Genomic DNA, 25,604 nt, shown 5'->3' with positions numbered 1-25,604 from the left:
ACACTCAGCCTCCACTTTTCCAGAAGCAATATTTGTCAAATTTCATTTATTTTGAAAATCGTTATAGTTTGTCGTCTTTTTCCAGTTGAACTGAAAAACTAAAAGATTCGCCGCCATATTTCGCAGACCTTAAACCGGTCCTGGATTGCAAAACAAAAACTTTGAGCCACGATAGAAGCAAGCATGCACGAAAACTTGCACATAATTATGAAAAATATTTCTTGAGTGTCAGGAATTGCTCCTCGGGTACTTTATTTTGAATTATTGCATGAACAAAGCAATCTTTTCGAGCTAGTGGCAAAAAAATAATCATAAAGCTCCAATCCTATAACTAGAATGAGAACGAAAAAAAGCTGCACGAATCTAATTTTTCAAAATTAATTCAGGCCGAGATTAAAGTCTTCATTCACAACACACATCTCAAACACAATGAATACTTTAGTGTGGATATCATACACGAAAGGTAAATAGGTTTCAGAGGTATTCTGTTCAAAACTAAGTCCACAAAACGTGTGCACATTATGATTGGGTCGTTCTTTCTCTTTCTCCTTCTGCTTTGAAGAAGAGCATTCGCCATTTGAAGCATCTTTCGACGAAGTAGTCGCACAACTTCCGTTAGAAGCGCTCATATTAGCTTCGTTATCCGACAAAACCGAGTATTTGAAATTCACAATTACAGGCCATTTAATCGACTCTGCTGTCATTTTTGTAGTGTCACACGCCAGTCTGATTTTATGCGTTCCTTCTTTGTGTGTTCCTTTCAGCGTGAACAAAAACTTCCCTGTTCCAATTCGACTTTCGAAATATTCCCGTTTCGACGCTCGACTTTTCCCGGACACAGCTGATGAAAACGTTCCGTGAAACACTTTCAGGAAGGAATACTTAACGAAGAATAAGTCCTCGTCTGTTTTTTGGTACAACTGGAACAGTTTGTCCAGAACTTGTCCGTCCAAATTATGATCGTCCTTACCTTCCGCGAACCTTTTTAAACCCACCATATTGGGCTCAAAACTAACCGGAATATCCCGAATTTCTTCACATTCTTCCTTTCGTTTCCTCAAAACTTCTAACATGCTGTTCAGAAACGCAACCTCGCTTGAACATTGCGTAATATTCGAATTAACAAATCGGATATTATCTTTGAGGTGATAAATTTTATCCAAAGCGTCTTTAACTTTTTCTCTGAGAGCTTTCTTAAGCAACAGAAAGCTGTGTTCTTGGTGGTTTTCATTAACACAGTTTAAGCAGATTGGTTTTGAACACTCGTTGCACCAAAAAGTGCAATCGTTATCTGCGTGGGTGCTGCATTTGGGAACAATGTTGGAATCCTTTCGGGGAATTTTGGCCGGGGGAGGGAAAACTTTTAATTCAATGTCTTCTTCCTCGATTTCAGCTGAAGGGCGACGCATAACTTAAATATATTGTTGTAATACTAAATTGAGTTATAAATAATAAGTTATAAATAATAAGAAACTGACCTCAAAATGAGATTTGTAAATGTTTTAAGTATTGTTGTTAATCGTTTTTTCAGGTTAGGAAAAAATTGAAATTGACCAAAAAAGTACTGAGTTAAGTCCAATTAAAATTAAACTAGAAATTTTTAACCAATGTGAATCGCAATTTTTGGGTACTCCTAATAAAATCTAGAGTCGTTTATAATTTCAAAGCTGGTTAGTCCTCACGTTTAATCTGATTGAGCCGAAGTGCGATAGGAAGTTGAACTTTCGATCTTAATATAAACAAGATGTGACTATTGTTTATCTCCTGACAATGACTAAAGGCAAACTAGCAAATTATTGTCAAAACTACGAAATATAACTCAAATGCATTCTGCTTTGCACTTAACTGAAACCAGCTGTACGTTTTACATCCATAATGAAATGCAAACTTGTTTGTCCAAAAATGACAAATTCTGGACGAAAGAAACGATTAGGACAGGCAAATGTAGCAACTATCTGATTCCAAATTCAACTACATCAAACATTGACTACTAAGCAAACTATGATAAACAGAGCGAAATATTTAAGTTAAAGCAAACATGTTTTCAAATTTAATCAAGGTTGCAATAACCTATAATTTAATACTACTAATATATTCTACCCCTGATTCTTAATTAGTCACATCGCAAAATACATTGACAGACTACAACTATGATAAGCATCGTGCATATAAAATCATTTAGCCCCCCATGTCGTTATTAAGGTTGTTTTATAAGGCAAAAAAATAACCATACTATTAGATTTAAAGACCATAAAAATTAACATCAGCAGCCTTAACTCAACATTAAATCATGTTGGGAAGTTAAAAAACACTAACGCTAATGGTAATTTACAAGATCCTAAAAAATTGTTGTCCGCTATTGAACGGCATTATGCTGCCAACGCTATATTTGCAATAATGCCAGTTCAATAACAGACATATAAAACCTGTTCAATAACGAGCAAAATGTTCAGAGACAGTATTAAATCACAGATGGGCAAAGTCCTCACAAGTCTACACCATTTCGACGGATCGAATCAACCTTGAATTGAAGGAGGTATGTAATCACAGTTCTAGCATCAACGACGGGATATAAAAGAGGTTCCCTGATCTGTATAAATTATAATCATACGTTGTTTTAGTGTCCGATATCACTTCGAATGCGGAATTTGATAGTATTCTTGTGTAGAATATATAATTTTAATATTCAATCAAATGACCAATTTAACAAAAAAAAAACAAACCAAAACGAGGTATTTGATACAACCGAGCTTTCTGTTAATTAGTTGTTTTTAATGCAACAAAAGCTAGTAAGTATCAGACCAAATGAATGAAACTAGTCAAACATTCATGAACAGGGAACAAAAGTAAATTTGATCCGTCAACACTATTCAAAACAAGTAGACAAAAAGACGGCCCTTGAACAGATAATTTCAAAAGGTGAAACTAACCGCAGGGCTACTTAGACTTCCGGCCATGAAATCCGGTTAGCCTCAATAGCGATAACTCTTTGGCTTCGGTTGCGTGGGTTTCTTCAAGGCATTCACAATAAGCATGGCGTGGGATTTATCATTGCGCCCCTAGTACCAAGAATAAAATTCCCCATCTTCACTTTCCCGTTCATTTCCAGTATATTAAACTCAAATCTCATTGTCCGCATCGTATTCGAAAAAATGAAATTGCAAGATCTAAGCCAAAGCAAACCATGTCCAAGGTTAAAATACCGCGTTGTTTTAGACTTTGATTAAGATCTATATGCGGACAGTAGTACTTATTGCAACGACTTATTGAGATAACACTCACGGACGACCTTCAACGCAACAACGAGCACCTTGGAATTATTATTTGAACTCCCATAAGTCACTTCGTGAAGCAAGCAAGGAGAAAATTAAAGCGGTTAGTCGCGCAATCTGTCACGCAATGAGTTCGGCGGAAACATCGCTTTTTTTCACAAGAATAACATTACCAAAGACCTTAATCACAAAACCAACATAAACGTCCCTAACGTGTTTCCGTATCGCTATCCCCGGAAAACTGGGTAAATCCATAATTACTTGAAAAACCTAAACTGTTCATTGACTCTGTGAATACATAGATATGGGAGCTCAAAAAGAATGTTCTTTAGCGAAGTTCAGTTTTTGGATTCATACATCGGACCAGTGGACGTTTTTTCTATGGAGAAGTCGAGAATCGAATTCATTTTGAATGGTTATGACAAAAAATCTGGTTTTCCAAATGGCAATTTAAACTTACATTAGTATTAAACTTATAGAAGACGGATTTGGCAACCTGCCTGTTCATGATAATGTGCTTATAAAAGAACTAAGAACCCGTGCAGAGAGACATTAAAGCTCTTGAAACGTCAAAAATGCATAGAACTACATGGATGAAAGGAAATTGAAATCCATGGGATGAGCATCTTAAGATATTTCACGTCAACGCTGTATGACAACATAAATTATCGATTCCACAATGAGCTCCTCCATGGTTGTTTTTCGGTATTGAAAAAAAAACAACCGACAAAGGAGAAATAAGTTTCTAAGTTAATTACCCTGTTCTGAGACTGATACTCAAGATTTCGAAGGGGGACTAATGTCAAATTAGGTTACTGGGAGAGGAGACGTTGAATCTGCCACTAAAAATTATTGTGTGTTGGCATTTTAAGCACTACAGGGACATATAAAAGAGCACTTAAGAAATTTTTTAAAAGAGCACTTAAGAAGTAGATAACGACATCTTGGCCTTCTGTCAGTCGCAATCAAACCAAGCCAGAAACATATTAGCAGACAATCTTGAACTTTAATGATGAAGTGTGATGAGTTTCTAGGAACTGATTATTCAAACCATTAAGACAAAAAATAATTGAATTCCCATTAAAACCGATTTCAATCAATAACATCAAATCTAAGCTAGGCTGCGTTACTAAGCTATACAGTTGAGCAAGAGACATCAATTGGCAGTGTATTTGATGAACTTGAGTTTCTCTCAAGGGAGAACAGCTCAATTTTCTATCTCGCAAGTTCAAATAACTTAATTCTTTACTAACAATTTACTGCTGAAGAGGGATTGCGAAGAAAAGTGAAAATTACTTCAACAATTTCACTGAATATAAATGTGATTCTGACAGTATTCAATTAAACTGTTCAATCATATTTTTGTTGAACATGTCAGCCCTCCAAAAATGAAAGAGGCGACTTTGCAAGCTTTCCATTGTCTTCAGAACTTTTTCAAAAAAATGAAAACACTGGCTTCTAAACTTAATTTGTCACATTAAAAATTGTCAAATACTATCAATTCATCTACAACAAACGATAAAACCGAAAATCAATTAAGAATTAAATTTAATCTAGAAATTCAAATATTACAGCTAAATTCAGTCACTAAAAACCATTTACAACCAAGTGTGTGATTCAGTCACGAATAAATATTTCAAAAACAACATTTCTTCTCCCGCCCTCAAATTCATATTCGTTCCAGGGACTCAAAGAAGAAAACTTTATTTTATAGCCTGGAAGACTCGAAGTAAATTCGTGACCGACAACCGTCTTGTTCAACGTATGCAATGGATTTGTCCTGCTTAGTATTGACAACTTGAAATCTGCTCTTACCGACCATGTCTGCGATTTCTTCGTTTTTTCTTTTTCAATCAACTCACACGAAACTTTAGTTGACAGCCAATTGTTTTCTCTCTTTTTGAACATTCGAAAAGTGGGCAGAGAACAAGCGTGCACTTTGAATTTGAACTTTCCTACCTCTATCGTGTATGGTAACGTGTCAATGACAGGCGACTTTACTGTTGACCTGAAGCTTTTTAACGTTAGTAGCCTCACCAAGTCTATGTTATATCTTTAATTGGCACGTTGGTTTGAGCATTGTATAAAATGTCTTCAGATTTATGATGTTAAATAATTGCTTTAAGGAAAAACTTCTGACTACAAGCTCAACTGTTTTTTAGTCAATTTTGGCCGACTGATATATTTACGTAGAAAGATTTTATGAGTGGTATCATTAGACATCACGACAAGTTAACTATACTTATTTTACTGTTACATAAAGAGAAAATGTTACTGCTTCCACTAGAGTTCAGATCACAAAATGAACTATAATTCATGAAAAGTCAGTTTTCAGTTTTTATATAAATATTTTAAATGCAATTGCAACTGTAGAGACTGAAATACAAGGTCAAATCAATTACAATGGCATTGACCGTTATTAGTTCTCTTCAGCCAAATAAATCACATTTAATTATCAATAAATAACAGTATTATATTTTTGATATATTTTTTAAAAGCTGGTTACTTCTTATGCTCATTGGTTCTAGAAGGGGAAAGATATGGCAACTTGTTTAAAACTTCAAAATAACACACCTTTCTTCACGCCTTAGTGCGGATCAAACACTTTGATCAAAAGTAACAATAAAAGCGCACAAATTGTATTTTACGAAGGTTTTTGGTACACTAGTGTACATGCATAATGATGCTCAATATTGTGCTTTTGCTCGTAATGTTCAGACCCTTCTCATCTTCAAATTCACAAGAATACAAAAACGCGTACAAAGTTTAAATATAAATATTCATATTTTTCTTCAGAGCATTGCCTGTATGTCATGCTATTTAGCAAATTGAGTATATTTTCCACAAAGCAAAAAACTCTGACTATGGAAATTTTCATAAGTTAAAAATGTTAAAATTTGTACATACCTATTCTTCTGACAAACATTGAAAAATTTTGATGAACAATATTGAATTTTTTAAGACAAATTAATTTCATAGAAAAGTATCAATTCTAATATGAACGTTTTTTACTTCAGTTTACCGCGTCACATTACCGAGCAGTCCTAAATATAAAAATTTCAATTAAAAGTACATAGCAGGCGAATAGCGCTACAAAACAGCTGCGATTGTTGTTGTTTAGTATCATAAAGCAACTCATGGTATATCATTTAAGTGTGCTTAAAAAGAAATCAATATCTACATCTTACCTTTAATCTGTTTTGATAAAAATTGGGAGGTGTTAATCTGAGATTAGTTCACTTATGTTCAACGAAAAAAATACACCCAAACGAACAAAAGATACGATTAAAAAATCAAAGTGGGTGGGGGGCAACAAAAATACACCCAAACGAACAAACGATACGATTAAAAAATCAAAGTGGGTGGGAGGCAAAAGTGGGGGTGGGGGTCAACAGAGGGGGAGGTGTCTCAACCTCTAAGAACCGCCCTTCACACCATAAGTATAAGTCTCCCAGACAGTTTGAGCTGAAACAGAGCTAAAAGGCTCTAAGAGCACTTAATGCCCGCTGGGCGCTACCTGTTTATCCCATTTTTGAGGACGAAAAGTCAAAAGCGTCAGACGAAAAATCGTTCTAGTGAATAATCGCATTAAAAAAGACCGACACGACTAATATAATTGCTACAAACTTCGTTTGAGAGCAATTAAAAAAGCATGACTTAGAGCAGGCAGTTGAATCAGAACTCATGATGACTAGCAAAAAAAAATCCATATAGGAAACACGTGACTAAAAGGACTGGAAAAATTTTATATTGGAGCAATTAAAAAACGTAATAAATTTCAAATGAAATAAATTTCATTAGTTACGCGTGCATTTTTAAAAAGAATATGGATCCAGCTCAAGACTATATTGACCCTTCGAAGACTGGAAAATTTTTTAAAAATAATGGAAATGAGAAACCACATACGCATCTAAAAATGATAGATTCATCGAAGACTCGATAGATTCATCGAAGACTCGATAGAACGAAACTCTAAGAATCTATTCCTGATGTAAACTGTTTTTCTGCTTTCGACGAAAAGTTTTTTTCAGTTATTTTTGAATTATCTACAAAATGAATAAATGAAAGTCAACCATCCACTGACGCAATTGACGAAAGACTGTTTCTAGATAATAAATAGACTTCTAGTTTTTTCCCTACCACCTGGAAAAATAAGTGCTCGAACAAGTTAACATTCTCACGTGAGTTTTGAAGAAATATGGTAGAAGGTCACCAACTCGACATGCAGACATTCAATGGATTGTCTCATTATTCTGCTGATACTTGAACGACTAGTTCATATAGACAACACATCACGCAATTCAGAGGTATGAAGGACAAATTTATTTCAAGTTTTAAAAAAGGGTGTTTGGGAGTTCAGTCAGATTAAAAGGTGATTCTTCTTGGGACAACATTTGCTTCGGCTTTAACTATATTTATGTCCATAATAAAAAGGATCTTGAAAATTATTTTTGGTAGAATTATTCTTGGTAGAATCAACAAGCCGACCACAGAAAAATCCAATAAATTTGCCATTAGCCTTAGGAGTCTTAATAGGCCTTGATATAAGCCCAATAAGCCTTTAACTAAGGAGTAACTCAATTAGAGGATTCGGAACCAAAGCATGCGAGAATGAGTAACTAAAGTAGCAAATTTATTTTCTAGTATTAAAGTTCGTCATAACAACGCCGAGGCACAACTAAAATTTATTAAGACAGATTTTTCTGAGTGAGAGCTTTTCAATTACCATGAAGATAACAAAATATTCAACTTTTTGTAACTAATTTTCACAAAAATTCCTATGAATTATTGTACAAAAATTTTGAGGACATTTGCAAATCACTAGAACAACAAAATTTGGGCGAATCAGGCTACGAAATGTTGTCTTCCACTAGATTAGCTGTTTAATAAACATAGCTGGCAGATTGCCAGAAAATAGCCGCAATAGATTCGAAGATCGGCAGTCTAAAAAACAGTAAAAAAGACAGACCAAAAAAATTCCGTCTTTTCATTGAATGCTGATCTGTTATTTTGATTAAAAATCTGTATAAGTTATTGCTGCCTCTATTAGCTGATCTCAAATAACCTTCATTTAGAGTGACACACACCCATTTGACCTTATCTCTTTGAAGTAAAGTAAATAAAAGTCAATTTCAAATTGAGGAAGTCATTTTTGAGAGTGAGGTAAGTCAAGTGTGACCAAAAATTTAATCACGCGCATGAACAAAAAAGTCGCTCCATTTAGAGCGAAAAATGACGTCACACATGCAATTCAGTTGAAATTGCATGAACGAATGAACAAAAAGTGGCTGTGACGTCATATGGTCGTAACAAAAATCATGACGACGAAATAAAAAACATAGCAGGACAAGTCCCGACGTACAATTCAAAGAATTTTCATTGACTAAACAGAAACACTAGACCTAGAATGGACTATGAGTGAATTGAGAAAACCATTTTAAAAAAAATCAGATCAAAAAATAAAAAAACAAAAAATCAATGTCAAAATGCCGCATGTGAACAAAAAAACCACTAGCGAGAAATGAAAATTTAATTCAAACAAAAAAACTAGGCCCAGAATGAGCTGTGAATTGATTGGGAAACCATTTAGAAAAAAATCCGATCCAAAAAATCGAAAAAAACAGTAAAAATCAGAGTGAAATTGCCGCATGTGAACAAAAAACCACTACCGAAAAACCGAATTTTTGTTCAAACACCATTTTCGCACTCTACTATAAAATTAGAGCGAAAAAAATTCACGCCGCAAAACCACTCGCGTTTTCGCTCTATTTCCTGATTCGGCGTGACCAAAATCACTACTCCAATTTGACTTCAAAAATCATTAAAATGTGTGAACAGATCTTAAAAAAAAAGACAGCGCCCCAATACAATTCAAATTCTTTGAATTGTAAAAAAACCAAGAGAAGGCCAATAATAGCCCCAGCTATCGCTGTGCGGCTATTAAAAACAAACTAATAATCCTTAAAACATTGCATAAAAAGCTTCAGCTTTGACCTAATCCAGAAAACATCGTCATCACTTTTCTGCAGCAACTTCAACAAATTAGCCAAAACATCAATATCGACTGACGCGTCTTGCACACCATTGCCAACATTCTTTAAACTTTCCAAATGTGGTTTAAAATAGTTGGGCAAGTCACAAATATCTCGACATTCTGCCTGTCTCAATCTGTACAAATTTGACAAGCTGTTGTGGTATTCAATTTCATCTTGACAGCATTTGATGTTATGTTCGACGACTTTCATGTTTTTCTGCAAGAATTCAAGTCTGTACAGTGCTTCTTTCACTTTGTATTCTTGAACAAATTTAGTTGCATTTTCCACTTAAAACAAGTAAGGTAAAGTGAAAAAAAAAAATCCGACCAACTTAACAAAATCTTTTTCCAGCCAAAAAAAAATTTTTTTATGTATAATCTTCAAAATAAATGCAATGAAATCTCGCTTTATGATGAATCGAATAGACTCGATCAAAGGCGCTCACGGCACGTTAACATGAGTGAGACAAAAAAATATTGAGCCAAACATCCTAGCAATTAAAACTTACCGTTGGAAACTATCTTTTCGAACAATTTGTTCTCAATAGATATAACTCACGTTTGTGCGCTGAAAGTGTTCCTTATTTGAAGCGAAAAGAATACAGATGTTTTAAAACAACCACATAAAGTAAGAAAACATAGCCGGCTGAGTGTCTTAGATTGTTGACACCTCATAGTTTAAAAAAATCAAAAAGAGCGAAGATTTAAAAAAACTCAATGAAAGCTATTCTGATTTCAAATTATCCTTATATGCAAATCAAATTCCAAACTCTTCATTCAAGTAAAAATGGCTTTATAATTATCTAGCTGGGTGACTTCTGTGAATTTCAATTAGAGTTTACGTACTGAATTTAGGTTTAATAAGTAAGAGCAGAATTCTTTTTATTTAATCAGGTTAGTCAAAAGCTCAAAAATTTATCTAAGTTTGACTGCAAACCTATACAGAAAGAGTAACAAATGACTTCAGAGAAACATTCCGCTGAAAAGTGGAAGTAATCGAACAGGTTAATCGGAAGAACTATGTCAAACATATAAATCACCTGAAAATAACTTGTGTGTTTAAAACATAGCTGGCAGATTGCCAGAAAATAGCCACCACAGCTTCGTAGATCTGCAGTCTCAAAAAGATAGTAAAAGAAACAGACCAAAAAAGAAGAAATTTCCTCTTATTTTATTAAATGCTGAGATGATATATTGTGAATAGGAATCTGCATAAATTATTGCTGCTTCTATTAGCTGCACTCAATTAACCTTCAAATAGAAAGACACAAACACACTTGACTTTATTTCTTTGGGAAAAGGTAGAGAAACGTCAATTTCAGAGAGGTCATTTTTGAGAGAGGTAAGATACGTGCGGCCAAAAACTTAATCACGCGAATGAACAAGAAACTCGTGTGAAAAAAAGTGTGAACTAAGTGTGAAAAAGACATCAAGCTCGCAGTTCAGTTGAAATAGCATGAACGAAGGCCAATTATAGCCCCAGCTATCTCTTTACAGGTATTAATAAATAAAAAGCAGATTAGACAGGAGGTACGTCACAGGTCAATAAAATTGCCGATGCAATAATATGGAAGCGCTGAAAAACAAATTAAAAATTTAAATTAATCAAACTAAAAACTCCACCTCAAAAGACCAGAACTTTAACAACTATTTAGAAGACAAATTTCTCAGAAACCAAAAAAAAAAACGAAAAAAAAAACAGTCGAAATTTTGCACGTGAAAGAAAAACTCGAAAACATCAATCTGATTAGCCACTCAACTTCGAAAAACACATTTCCAGTTTTCTCGTTTTAAAGCTTTAGAATGGCTAACACTGCCTCTCAAATTTGACAATGAAGTTCATTAAAATGGGAGAACAGATCCTTCGAAACTTTGCCGACCAACGTGAGGCAAAATGCTCTCAAACGACTGGAGAGGTTTTAGCTGAGGCCGTCAACACAAGCTTAAGCTAAGGGAGCCCTACTTTACTGATTGACTCGGGGCGTCCATTCAACGCTTCGGAGAATCGCATACTTGGAGACTAGAAAAGCTCTTGAAAAATTGCTCAGAAAATCGCCACAAAACGTTAAACTAACATCTAACAATGCAATACAAGTTGAAAACATATTACACTCAAATCATCTGCTGAAATCGAATCATCCAAAGCTCCAATGCAACCAACGTGAGCCTAAAGTTACAATAACTTTTCGAGGAAAATAAAGCTGCCTATGATTGAATCCGGAATCAGCAATGTAAGCAATATTATTCCTACAAATGAACGAAACTTACTTCTATGAGCGTGAAACTAAACGTAATATACGACACTCAATTGAAACAAGGAGGCTCGGCAATGTGCGTACGCACATAGGGTTCCGACCATGCTCATCCACATTCTTGACAATGCGCAGAGATTGAAAACTTTCAAAAACATACATATCGTTCCATAAAGAGCCAGTGGAATACGATCATGCCACCCTATAGAGCCGTTGAACGTTTTTGATAATATGACTTCTAGAAATAACAATAATAAATATCAAACAACAAACATTATTTACGATCAAAACTCGATTTCTTTAATAAATGAAATCATAACAAAATCAAACTCGCATCAGACAAAATCTAGACAAAACAATTTAACCTATACATCATTAGAAAAAAATGGAACCTGTCCTCAATGCGACTGGTTAATAGGTCGACAAAAAAGAGCAAAGAGGTGCGAAGTTCAAAAATACGTTTCTATTTTTGAAAATAATTAATTCCACTGAAATCCCCAAAAAGTTCATTTATACCTCCATAGGAAGCAATTGAGACATGTCATTATCCAATGTTTAATTGCGGAAAATTCCAAAACCAATGGGACCTACGATTATTTTTATAAATTAAAAAGAAAACAAAAAACCTATAAAATGTACAAATACAAAAAAAATCACACATATTTTATAAAATCTTGTAGTAACTGCAGTAAAAAAGCCGAGAAACAAATGTTTGAAGCTAAAACCGTTATAGAGATTAAATTACAGTTCAATGGAAATGGGTTGTGACCTGTGTTTACAGAGACTGAGCTACAAATTGACCGAAAATCAATTAAAAATGACGAAGCTCAAAAACCCAATTATATTTTTGCAAACAAATATTTTCAAAAGTCAAACAGACTTGAAAAAGATTTGAAAAAAGCGATGGATTAAGTTGCAATACCTCAGGAAGCCAATAGGGCCTGTTAATAATGAGACTAAGTCACGACCATAACAAATAATAAATATATAAAAAAATATCAACAGCACAATTTCTTGCTTAACAATGAGAAACGTAGGCACGAACTATTATAACTACTACAGACGTATTCTGATGAAATCGATAAATTTCGTATTACAAAAACACCAATTTACCATAGCAAGAACCACGAATCATCTGAAACAATCAGAACAATCAACGAAAAGAATCCCTTTTGTCATTTCTTGCTGCTGTTGTGGATTTTCAGGTTGTCCTGAGGGGATTTCTCCCTGTAGTAGTAGTAGTTCGGGCTTTAGGGTCTTCTCAGAGGTGCTCCAAGGCACCTTTGTTTTTGTGTCCTATTTCTAATCGATTTCCGATATAACAAATAATATATAAAAAGCCAAAACTTCAAACAATTTTACGAGATCACACTGTTCAAGGCACTATAATTATAAGATGTTACCTGCAAGAACTGTATATCGTCAGTTTGCTCCTCGTTTTAACATCAAAGAGTCGCACCCCACTTGAAAAAAAAAGTCGCGCCCCATTAAAATCTAAAAGAATTTTTATCGCAAGGATCCATGGTGAAATCAAGATCAGCCCAGATGTTGCTGCCCGTTTAGCAAAATACTCATTTGTTCAAACTGTTGCATAATAGATCAATTTTTAACAAAATCTTTCAGTTTGTTAAAAAGAAAAATGCATTTTGTATATTTATTAAACTTAAATTTGCAAAAAACTGGCAAATTTATAACTCCAGAAGACTCTCAATCCATTGGGTGTACAACTAGCTCAATTTTCAACTTAAAAAGAATATGGCCGCAGTTTTAAGGTATTTACTTCCAGCAAATTTAAAGCAAGTCGGCTGAAAAAACAAATTTGGTCACAATTTTGGTCCCCAAAAAAGTAGAATTTAGAAAAATACGTCTAATATTCACAAAACTTTAAACCTCGATAACTCCAAATAAAAAGTGAAAATTTAAAAAATCTTTTTAATTCCATATTCTGCGCTGGACGGGCTTTTTAATGATACCACTCACAACTCTTTACGATGATTATATCGATTGGCCAAAATTGTCTGAAAAAAACCATTTGAGTATATAGTTCCTCCCCCAAAGTGGGTCGGAAGAAATAGCCTGAGTGACAGAATAAATGAACATCAGACTCAACGTGAGTCACTTCCTGTTTTAATAAAAATGATTGCCGGTGACGTGCAATCATTTTTATTAAAACAATACGTGCTGAATTACAAATTGAAAAGTGCCATAAAACTCGATTTGCTAATGACTAGAGCTTTGACAATTTTTAAGATCACAAAAAATTTCCAAGCGAAAAGCAAGAAAACGGTTAAAATTCCACACGTGAAAAAACCTCTTTTTCAAAAAATCTGAGAGAAGGCCAATAACAGCTCCGATCATGTATCACTAAAGCAGCTAAAACAAGAGAGCGTAACAAAATATTGAAATTTATAAATTCGAACATAGTTTTTTTTCTGAATATTTTACACTTGAATTCAAATGTCCACCAAAGTAATGCAAGTTGAAAAAACAATGTTGCCATCAAATTTGTATATTTGTAATTCAAATACTATGAAATCTGAGTAAAATTGAAATTTCCAAAGCTCAATGATCATATGATGGCAACCAAAAACAAGAGAAGTTTAACTTAACAATAAATTCCCGGGGAAAATGAACTATAGCTTCCTAAGATTGAATCTAAAAGCAACAACGTGTGATTTCTGTGTTCCTTCTGCACACACTTCAAACACATTGCAGCGTTGCATTCTTGGCACCAAAAAGAACAATCTGAGGTTGGGTGGTTTTCGCATTTCGGAACGGCAACTGCTGACTTGCTGTAGAATGTTTCTTCATTCGCAGACTCATCGGCGTCATTCAACGGTGTATTTAGATATTTTTGAGAAGTCGCTGCCGGTGGCTTTATTTCAAAGAGACCCAACTGTTTTATTATAAAACTTAAAATTCTATATGACCGGCACGAATTCAAATGCCGGTCAAAATTTTTTTAACCGCCGTAATAAAGTAAAACTTATAGATTACTGATTTATCAAAATACAAGTGGGCAAAAAATGAATTCAAAATATAAGTTACGCGAACTATTTGCAAGCATTTGATATTTCCAAGCAATTCAAACATATTTCACAGTTAATTCTAAACAGTTTTAAATTAATTGGTGGTTATTTGATTCCTAAACTGGTGTTCAGAGTGAAAACATTTGAAAAACTGTCTCCTCGGAACTGTAGTCCACTGCTTTCTGTCTGCTATTTCTCGTTATATTTAAATCCAATTTCCATTCTCCACAAACACCTTTCAAATGTGCCTTTTAATGAATGACATTATGACCTATAAAAGCATTTTCGAATATATACTCATGAGCAGTTCAAATAAGAGCTGCTCAACTGAATTTTCTTAAACTGGTTACACAAAACTAGTCAGAAGTCAAGCTCTAAACAGATTATTTAGTAAATAGATGAAATATTTTGACACATTTTCCGGTGATTTTAATAAGGCAAGATCCCTTCCTTTGTCGTATTAAAACTCTCAACGATGCCTTTACTCGATCTCGTCTTGAAAACAAAACTGGACCCACTTTTGCCACGAACCTTTTCGAATTGTCTCCTTTCCCCTTACACGAACTTGTCGAAATCAGCTGGCGGAATAAACAAAATTCAGGTAAGCATTTAACCCACTAATGAATGGAAAGGCGAAAAAGGGAAAAGGAAACAGCTGACCTTTTCATCTAAACCAGGACTATTGTTTTTGTTTTCGCTTCCTTGCTGTGCCAGCACTGCGTCGTGTTCCAAAACTCTCTCTTCCTCCAGGGGCATTACTTTATCCGCAACTTCGTTAAGCTCAGAGTCTTTTATGTTAGCCGAGTACAGCTGTTCTATTGCGTAATTGTCACTCGTGTTACAACTGCTGTCAGTGGTGAACAGTGACTCCTTCCTATCAGCCATAAATTTCTATCAAGTTTTCGCCGATATCAACAGCACAATTTCTTGCTTAACAATGAGAAACGTAGGCACGAACTATTATAACTACTACAGACGTATTGTGATGAAATCGATAAATTGCGTATTACAAAAACACCAATTTACCATAGCAAGAACCACGAATCATCTGAAACAATCAGAACAATCAACGAAAAGAATCCCTTTTGTCATTTCTTGCTGCTGTTGTGGATTTTCAGGTTGTCCCGAGGGGATTTCTCCCTGTTGTAGTAGTAGTAGTAGTTCGGGCTTTAGGGTCTTCTCAGAGGTGCTCCAAGGCACCTTTGTTTTTGTGTCCTATTTCTAATCGATTTCCGATAGTGGGTTGCACATCCCACATTTACATAAGATTCTCCACGTGCATTTGTTGTTAAAGTCGTATTTTGTTTTACAGAACAAAGGTCTGCTATTTGATTTTTGTGGTCTGCTGTGGTTGTTGGATTAGAATCTTGACCACTGATCTCGGCACAGGTGGCAATCACATGCCAGCTGCCAAGAATACACGTTTCGCTCTGAGAAGTTGTTTTGACGATTTTTCATAAGCTTTATAATTCGGGTTTTTATACTAATCGGATTTAGGAAATCCACTTCATTTCCAAAAAAATTGAAAATCCGGCTCATTCGGTAGAACTCATGTCGGGCTCTTTCGGTTCTGACCTTTTTGAGGTTAAATAGTACATTTTTTCTCTTTTTTTGCGTCACGCGGAATTGGAATGGGGCACATGTAGAACTTCTGCTCCTGTAAACTCGGAAAGAAAAGTAGGCTGTTCAATTGCAGATACATAGAGATGCAGTAGGTCCACTCGTAACAGAAGCTCTTCGTAGCTGAGTTTGAAGTTGTGCGTTATCCACTTCCATACTCTCTTTTGACACTTCTCTAGTATCTGCAAGTCCAATCGAGACAAGCGATTGAACTGGACCTCATATATCAAAATCGGCAGTTGCAGCATTTTATAGAGACACATCTTGACTGTTTCGTTCACTTCGTTTGAAAGTTTTCTTATGAATTGCAAAAGTACCTTGTTGGTCTTTTTTAATCGATGTTCCAAATGCTGAGACAATGTTAGCGAAGTATTGAAAACTACACCAAGGTCTGTTACCAAGTTTGATGACTCTAGAGGGCCTCCGGAATGTCGAAATCTGGGTATGCGTCCTTGAATGACTATTTGATATTACCTTTTTGGGGCCAACTCCATCTTGTGTTCTTTCACGCATCGTGCAACCTGTTCGTGGTCAGATTGAATCTCTGTCTCAAGACTTCTGTGTGCCAAGAGTTTGAAATCGTCCGCAAACAGAAAAAGATCGACAAAATTGACGACAGCTTGAAGATCATTCAGGAAAACGCAGAACAGTAGCGGCCCGAATGGAGAACCTTGTGGAACACCACTGGTTATGTCCAGCAATTCTCAAACCCTAAGGTTTATCTCTATTTTCAGAGAAACAACCGAATAGAAAAATTCATTTAAAAGATCGGTTTTATGTTGGTTATCCTTGCATAGTCTTTCACCCCAAGTGATTTCTTCAGGTATGGCTGAAGATCCGTTCAAAGATTTCAAGTGTTTAAAGACAGCATCTGTGTTTCTGGTAATCACTAGCGCTTCTTGATACGTCTTTCGATCATTTTGACATTTTTCTGTGACTCTTTTCTCTAACTGTGTCACCTTCAGCTTGCGATAATTAGTCCGCTTCTGTGTCGGGATGTCCTTTTGTGTTTTCAACCGTTTCAAGAGGTTTGAAGTTGATGATGTTATCCAGGGACACAACATATATTGTTGTCTGGATCCGAGCGGGAAATGCTCAACGATTAATTAATCCACGTAGTCGTAAAACTCGTGGCACATATTGTTTATGTTCGTGAAACAAACGTTGTTAAAGCTCCTTTGGCTCAGAGTGTTTCCCGCCCCTGCGTAGTTCACAGACGCGAAACTCAAAACAGACGTCAAAAAAGGATTCTCAAACATTAAAGTTTATCTCTATTTTCGGAGAAACTACCGAATGGGAAACTTCATTTAAAAGATCGGCTTTATTTTTTGTTATCCTTGCATTTTTTTCACCCCAAGTGATTTCTTCGGGCATGGTTGAAGATTTTTTTTAAAGACCTCAAGTATTCGAACACAGCATCGGTGTTTCTAGCGTACATCAGTGCTTCTTGACACGTCTTTCGATCCTTTTCACTTTTTTCTGCGACACTATTCTCTAACTGTGTCAACTTCAGCTTCCGATAACCAGTCGGTTTCGATGTCCTTTTGTGTCTTCAACTGTTTCAAGAGATTTGAAATTGATAATGTTATCCAGGGCCGCAACTTTTGCTGTTGTCTGAATCGGGGCGCAACATGCTCAACAATTAATTAATACACGTAGTCTTAGAACTCATGAAACATGTTGTTGATGACCGTGAATAAACGGGTTTGAAGATACTTTGACACATAGTGTTTCGCACCGCGATATAGTCCACAGACCCCAAACTTCTGAAATTCTGAAGGAGAGGTCTGGATACCTCAATAGAACAATCGATTGAAAATTTGGTCGATACTTGATCAGAACAGTCATAGACTTCGTCGAAATTTTATCCACTAGAGCAGAAGGGCGATATTTCGACAAAAAGCGACATCCAAAATGTTGCCGAAATAAATTGGAAATTTTATTTGTCGCTGAATTATATTGGAATCCAGTAGATCAATGACTCGGCTTTCTTCCCCACTTTTGCTCAACAAAGTATGCCAGTTTGTGGACGGAAATTTGAGATCTCCGCACAAGATACAACCGTCCCTTTTATTGGGTATAGCGTTCAGTAACCTTTTAAAGTCCTTGAAGGCATACAGATACTGAATGCCCTTGGGTGGATTGTAGAAACTACAAACGACATGAATTTGTTGTTTATCTTGATTTGACAAAGAACACAACTTTCTTTTAGATCAGCATTTATTCGAGTGGAAAAAGTTGACTTTTTCATGGCTAAGAGAGAGCCACCGTGAGCCGAACTTTTACTAATTGGCGGGCCAGGTATGTAGACGTCATATTCTGCCAGTTGAACATCTGAGTGTGCGATGTTGTCGCTGAGCCACGTTTCACAAGCTCATGCAACGGGATATTCACCAGCTGTTAACGCATTGACAAATTTGAACATTCTCTCATAATTTATTAAGAGTCTTGCATTAATTTGCAAAATGTCTAGGCTTAATAGTCATGCTGATTGGGTTCAGCACTCTTGCGTGGCAACTCAACCTTCACGCAGTCGAAGACAAATTTGAGATTTCGGATTTTTAGCTTATCTTTTGTTACTCCAGCGTCCATCAGTTTGCGGCGTTTCTCCATACACATGTTCTCCTTATATGAGTTGTCATTTGACAGAACGGGCAACAAAAAGACATTCTGTTGTATCAGCATTTCTTGCTTTTCCACGCCTCTCGCTAGCAAGAGGCGAACGTCATATTCAATTACTATCGTCAACAACAACGTCCTTGGTTTGCAATTATCTTTATCAAATTTCCCCATTCGTCGCAATTGCTTAATTTTTGGGTTTACTCCAAGAAAGTTCAAGACTTATATCAGCTTCTCGTTCGTTGGCAGAAAATTCTCCTTAAGTGATTTCTCTGGATCCTCGGGAATCTCTTGAACTGTAAAGTTTGATTGAAAACTGCGACCAACGGTCTTGCTTGACTTTCCCTTGCCTCCATCTTACATCTCATTTGATGATGCCGTGGCAGATTTCAAAGCGACGTCTGAATAAATTCTTTCCATTTTTGCATTTCATTGTTTACAGAGACCTAACTTCCACTACTACAGTCTTCAACCACATGAGTCAACTTTTGCTCATTCTTCTCCAACTTCTTGTCAAGCTCGAGGCTCAGAATTGATTCCTCTATTTTGTCTGCCATTGCAGACCCTAGTAGTTGTTCTCTTCTGCTGGTCTCTACACAATTATTGCACAGGAGCAACACGTTTGCCACGAGCCCTTTTATGCCATTTATTGCTACTCTAAACACATCAGTACAGATTTTTTCCAAATGCAAATCACATTTTAACTCACACAGTGATACGTTGGTTAATTGTCGTTGATTTTCGTCGAACACATACAACACGAGCGCAACATTTTCTCAATAAAAGGGTGCACCTATAACCACTACTTAAAAAGTCATCAGAGCACGATCACAAATTGAGAAAATTTAATCAGTTGTCAAGACTCTAATCAGCAGCTGTGGAAGCCTCTGCTTGGTTTTTCAAAGTCTTTCGCATTCTTCCGGAAAATCGGTTCTTCCGATACGTCAAGGAAAAAAGACTAGCTCAATTCTAGTTAACATGGCTAAAGTTCTTCTGAAAGACTTCGCTTCAGGTGGTGCTGGACTGTCTTCGCCTTGTTGACTTTTAGAGTGTTTACAATCAGTCCAAAAATTGCAACAATGTTTTGGCGAAACTTTTGTCTAGTTGAGTAGGGTAGTGACTGAATGGCTCAATTTAAAGAACTTGCTGCAATATTGTTCACAATCAGCGGGCGACAACTGCTGCCCCACTATAGCAATTTAATCTGAAACCTTTTGATACATCGAAACGTAGTTTTAAAACATAAACCGGTTAACGTTGGAGGAATTGCTCTCGAACGACAGGCGAGGCAATTTAATTCAGGGATTGTAGCCTAGATAAATTTTTCTTTATGGGTGTATAAATATTTGACCACGCCGGGATGCCAACGATAGATCTCCAGATCCCCTACCAGAAGCACTGCCCATTCGGCTATCAGGCCCTTATTCTAAAATCAAGCCCTGATATCCGTCTCAAAGCAGATGTCCCACCAGCTGAATTAAATATTTCTAAGCTTAGTCTGATAAAAAACATCACTCAAACATCAGAAACTTTTAAAACAATGTGCAAACCGTATACAGTTACAACAGAACAAGCGGAAAAAAAACAGCTGACAATCAGAAAACAAAAGCAAAGTAAGCAGAGTACAAGAATTTTGATTTTGAAGACCATCTAAAAATGGACCTCATTATGTCTTAATGTTACAGCGAAGGGGAAAAATTACCTTTCAAAATAGGGATGCCAGCATGATAATATTCTAATAGACAGGTAATTAGGATCAATTTCTTCCTATTTATATAGATAGGAAAGAAAAGCCTGATAGGAATGAGGTAAAACCAAACCAAAAAAGGGCGTTAATTTTGCAACCGCAACAATACTTGAAATGAAAAGAAAAGATCTTTTTTTAGATACAACCTACCAAAAACTTCGAAGAGGCTCACAACAAGCTCGGATTTAACGGCTTGCAAGGTTCACAAAAAAATAAATGCGCATCTTTATATCTATTTGCGGAAGGCCTTGCAGCAACCTAAATAAGTTGTTGCATAATTAGGCGACATTGTCTTTACAGTTAAATACAATCCTAAAAGTTTGCTTCAACTAGAATATAGTTTGCATAAAAAATTTAGAGTTTACATTGGAAGGGAAATGATTAAAGAACGTGATATAGCTCTCCTGAATTTGAAAGTCTGCGTTGGCGAACAGAGAAAGATCTCTGCAAAATGCCTCAAAAGTAAACAAGAACCCAAAAAATTCTGAATTTCCGTAGCTGTGCACCATTTCAGCAAGTAAACAAAATTTTGGAGGGTACTATCCATACGCATATTATATGTACAAGCAACTGGCAATACTGGCAATCTTGATTAGCCTCCTGAGTCAAACGAAATATATGGTTGAAAAATCAATGTCCGGAAAATTGTCTTCAGGCATTGTAAATGAGACAAATGTAGAAATTTTGGAAAAAATTTACTATAAAACGATTGCAAAAACTACAACGGAAAGCTTGTCAAAACTTCATTTAAACGAAGGAAGGCGCTTGCATTTTTGTCTAAAACATAGTGGCCAATTAAAAGATTAGGCTAAAGAAAAATGAAGAAAAAACAACAGAAATTTGAGCTATCTATTCAACAAGGAAACACTTTATCATCATTAATTTCTAGGTTTCACCAGCCTCGAAAATCTCAGATGGTATGCAAAATTACTTTTGCTGCATGCAATTCCACCTATGTTGGGCAAACTTGCAGACATTTAAACACGCAGATGGCAGAGCATCCTCGTTTTGAGTCAGTGTTCAAGCAAAAATTTTGAAACTTGTCGCGCTTTTGACTGGCGTTTAATTGATTAATGCAAAATGCCCCAAAAACTCATCATTTTCTTTCAAAAACGCTATGCACAGAAGCCAATGCTCAACATAAACAGTACGATGAAAAACGTAGCCAGCAGCTTACATTAAAACTTTTGATGAGAGTAGTCCTCAATCATTTTGGTCAAACTTAAGTGGTTTTTTAATTGGTTCACAAGAGAGCAATTCAAGTGAACGTAGTGGAACAGAAGTATTTAAGGATTCCACTGACGACCATAGTTTTATTGTACTTAAAGTTTTGAAACGATTCTCTTTACATTGAGCTCACCATATGTATGCAGACAATAATAAAGGAATCGTGATGCCATCCACTCCAAATAGCAAAGTCACAGCGCTATTAAACTTAAACTATCAGGCATTCCTCCAGATAATTAGCTCTTAAATATATCTAAGAAATTTGAAGATGCTCAAGGTTTTTAGCACTGGCATTTGTTTCAAATGAAGCAGAGGAGAATTATTGTTGAGTTTTCAAAACCCGTGAAACGAGAAGCTGCAGAAGCGGCCCGTACCCTTGAAAACATTGGTCGACGAAAAATTGAATCGCTTATGGAAAAAAATAAAGAGCAAACAAAAAGGGGATTTACTAGCGATACTACTAAAAATACTAGCGCTATGCAGTTGCTATTAACCGTTAAACGAGTCAAAACAGCATCTGTTTTGAGAAAGAAAAATAAAAAGGAGCTGATGATGATGTTATTGACGAATCATGACTTGTCACCAAAGCAATGCCCATAGATTGGGAACCAATACCCCAGTCAGCAAAAAAAAATTTAAAATATTTTCCAGGAAGTTGGAAAAAATTTTGGAAGAACATTTAAAACAAGAATTAGAACAGCTTTCTCGATGTGCCATATTTTATCTCTGACGCAATTTATTTTTGCCTCCTATGTTTCTCCTTTTTTTATTTCAGTTTGAATTTTTTTCCCAAGATAGGTTTTCTTGTCTCTCTTCTGTTTTTGGGATAAACGCCACTAATGCCTTTAAAGTCTTCGAAAACTGATGATCTGCCGTCTGCATGTATGCCTATTTTTACCAAGATTTTGAACGTCAACATCATAACCAGACTCGTGATTTTTTCACGTTTTCCAACGCGCAAATTTAAAACGAAAAAATAGTAACTTTTGAGAATTTTGTGAAATCAAGTTGTGCAGTTCCACAGATCAAACAACTTGAATTATTGCCAAGTCTTGGCAAGTATTGCTTAAATCCAACATTTGTGAGACATTTCAGCAGATTTCATCTACTGTTGGACCGTTTTCAGGAACCCGCCCTCAAGCCAGACCCTTGCATTACAAAAATTAACTTAAACCACATCTTACTTAGTGTATTTACTCAGCATGATCGCTGTTTTCGGCACAAAATTTTATTAAGGTCAGGAAAGTATTAAGATCAGGAAAGTAAGCGAGGGCGATGACGCTGACAGACTCAAACGCTGGTATATACGTTGGTAGTTTTCGCATTCTAAAAGTGCGTTAAATGGTGACATGTTATGGACTCTAATCTTTTGATCTCATCGCCGACTCTAATCTAGTCCTGAGAAAGGGGGTCAAGGGATTAGTTGCCAAGATACGCATTGCTATAATCTTTAAATTTGCATCAAGGAATTAAAAGCTCACTTAGTGAGCTTTGAATTATTCATATTTTGTCTGCAATGTTCGCTTTGTCACTGATTACTTTCTTGAAAACAAAGAAAAAAGGTACGAACCTCTCAAATCAGTAATGACGGTAACTCGTTAGATTCTCTTTTATTCTCAAGCTCTGAAATCTTTTTTCGGCAAACACACTTTCAAACTGCCTAAACATGAAGTTTTTTACGAAGCGGAGTTGCCATTTTGGTTAGGCTACAGTGGTATTTTAATTGGCCAGCAAGAGAGCCATTCAAGAAAACATAGAGTTGTTGGACTTTAAGTGTTGCAGCGTTTAGCTTTAAATTGAGCTCTTGATATGTTTGCAGAAAACAGTACTTAGTTCGTGATTTCATTAGAACTTTGGTCTTAAAATGGATCACCGTCTGTTAAGGTCAGTTATCGAACAAGAATGGTTTGATTTGATCTGCGAAGAAAACATAAAATTCATTCCAAATACCAACGTCACACTGCTATCAAATTCAAAATATCCTGCAATCCCCCACCTATTAAACTCTTTCAAAAACCTAAGAAAATTGAGGGACTCGAGATTTTTTTTAGCGCGGGTACTTTTTTGAATGACGGAGAGGAGAATTATCTTTGGATTTTGAGGAACCCGTGAAACGTACAGAAGTGGCCCGTACGAGCCAAAAAATTGCTCGAGGCAAAAAAGAATTGCTAATTGAAAGATACTAAGAGAAAACAAGAAGGGGATGCTGGCGATGCTTAGTAAGCGCTCAAGGTAATTAGTCCATTCATGCTGAGTGAATAAAGAAAATTACCCATACTCAGATCGAGCGAAGTCTTTCAATTAGCCAGTTTCAGATGGAAGGTCATTAGGTTAGTAAAACTTCTCAGACTGAGTGCAGAGTTTGCAAAATTGTTCGTACATGTATCACTCATAAATTTCGTCCACAAGCTAACTGTAAATTGACAACTGGTGCGTGTTCAAAAATGCTGGACATGCATAAAAACAGAGTGGAAAGTTTGTGATTAGGGGCTGAATCATTCTGACTCATTGCTCCGGGTAAGGATACAAGCGCATTGGTTGATGTTTACAGTTAAACGAGTCAAAGCAGCATCTGTTCGGACAAGAAAAAATGACAATGAGCTGATGATAATGATGTTATTGACGAATCAGGACTTGACGGCACCAATGTGACGCCCATAGATTGGGATCCAATACCCCAGTCAGCAAAGAAATTTTAAACTGGTTTTGAGAAAGTTGGAAAAGAATTGGAAAAATAACTGAAATATGAAGCAGAACAGCTTTCTCGACGCACCAATTTTATTAGCTCTGACCCAATTTATTTTTGCCTATTATCTTTCTCAATTTTTTTTTATTTCAATTTAAAATTTTTTCCCCAAGATGGGATTTTTGTCTCTTTTGCTTTATGGGCTGAATGCCACTAATGCCTCTAAAGTTTTACAAAACTGATGATCTGCGGTGTGCATGTATGCTTATTTTCTCAAGGTTTTAAACGTTAACATCTTAAGCAGACTCGTGACTTTTTGATGTTTTCTGATAAGTAATTTCAAAACCAAAAGACCTTATCTTTAAAGTATTTTGTGAAATCAACTTGAGCGATTCTAACATCAAACAACTTGAATTACAGGCATGTATTGTCAAGTTTTGATTTAATCCAACATTGATGAGACTTTTCAGCATATTTCACTTTCTGTTGGACCGTTTTCAGGAACTCGCCCTCAAGCCAGACCCTTGCATTACAAAAATTAACTTAAACCACATCTTATTTAGTATATTTACTCAGCATGATCGCTGTTTTCCGCACAAGATATAATTAAGATCAGGAAAGTATTAAGATCAGGAAAGTAAGCGAGGGCGATGACGCTGACAGACTCAAACGCTGGTATATACGTTCTTAGTTTTCACATTCTAAAAGTGCGTTAAATGGTGACAAGTTATGGACTCTAATCCTTTGATCTCATCGCTCACTCTAATCTAGTCCTTAGAAAGGGGGGTCAGGGGATTAGTTGCCAAGATACGCATTGCCATGTTCTTTAAATTTGCATCAAGGATTTAAAAGCTCACTTAGTGAGCTTTGATTTATTCACATTTTGTCTGCAAGTTTCGCTTTGTCACTGATTATTTTCATGAAAACGAAGAAAAAAGTTTCAAACCTCTCAAATCATTAATTACGGTAACTTGTTAGATTCTCTTTTATTCTCAAGCTCTGAAATCTTTTTTCGGCAAACACACTTTCACACTGCCTATACATGAAGTTTTTTTACGAAGCGGTGTTGCCATTTTGGTTAGGCTACAGTAGTATTTTAATTGGCCAGCAAGAGTGCA

At 35.9% G+C, this 25,604-nt stretch overlaps 2 protein-coding genes across 4 annotated transcripts; both read right to left on the bottom strand.

Moving 5' to 3' along the window:
• Positions 1–367: 367 nt before the first annotated feature.
• Positions 368–13,055, bottom strand: LOC142348245 (uncharacterized). Its single transcript, XM_075399538.1, has 2 exons — positions 12,962–13,055; positions 368–1,411 (listed from the first exon to the last, which is right to left on the bottom strand). Exon 2 carries the CDS (start codon positions 1,407–1,409, stop codon positions 378–380), a length of 1,032 nt encoding a protein of 343 aa, XP_075255653.1. The 5' UTR covers positions 1,410–1,411; positions 12,962–13,055; the 3' UTR covers positions 368–377.
• A 1,069-nt stretch (positions 13,056–14,124) lies between these two features.
• Positions 14,125–15,631, bottom strand: LOC142348244 (uncharacterized). Of its 3 annotated transcripts, none has more exons than XM_075399534.1 (2): positions 15,248–15,631; positions 14,125–14,433 (listed from the first exon to the last, which is right to left on the bottom strand). In XM_075399534.1, exons 1-2 carry the CDS (start codon positions 15,470–15,472, stop codon positions 14,164–14,166), a joined length of 495 nt encoding a protein of 164 aa, XP_075255649.1. In that variant the 5' UTR covers positions 15,473–15,631; the 3' UTR covers positions 14,125–14,163. The 3 variants fall into 3 exon arrangements, with proteins under 3 accessions (XP_075255649.1, XP_075255651.1, XP_075255652.1); XM_075399536.1 differs by lacking the exon at positions 14,125–14,433 and adding an exon at positions 14,569–15,165; XM_075399537.1 differs by lacking the exon at positions 14,125–14,433 and adding an exon at positions 14,569–14,858.
• Positions 15,632–25,604: the final 9,973 nt, after the last annotated feature.

Source organism: Convolutriloba macropyga, chromosome 10 (assembly GCF_964194025.1).
Source record: "Convolutriloba macropyga chromosome 10, txConMacr16.3, whole genome shotgun sequence".
NCBI classification, from domain to species: Eukaryota; Metazoa; Xenacoelomorpha; order Acoela; family Convolutidae; genus Convolutriloba; species Convolutriloba macropyga.
Note: the sequence above shows the minus strand (reverse complement) of the source record. Positions and strands in the feature narration are given on the sequence as shown.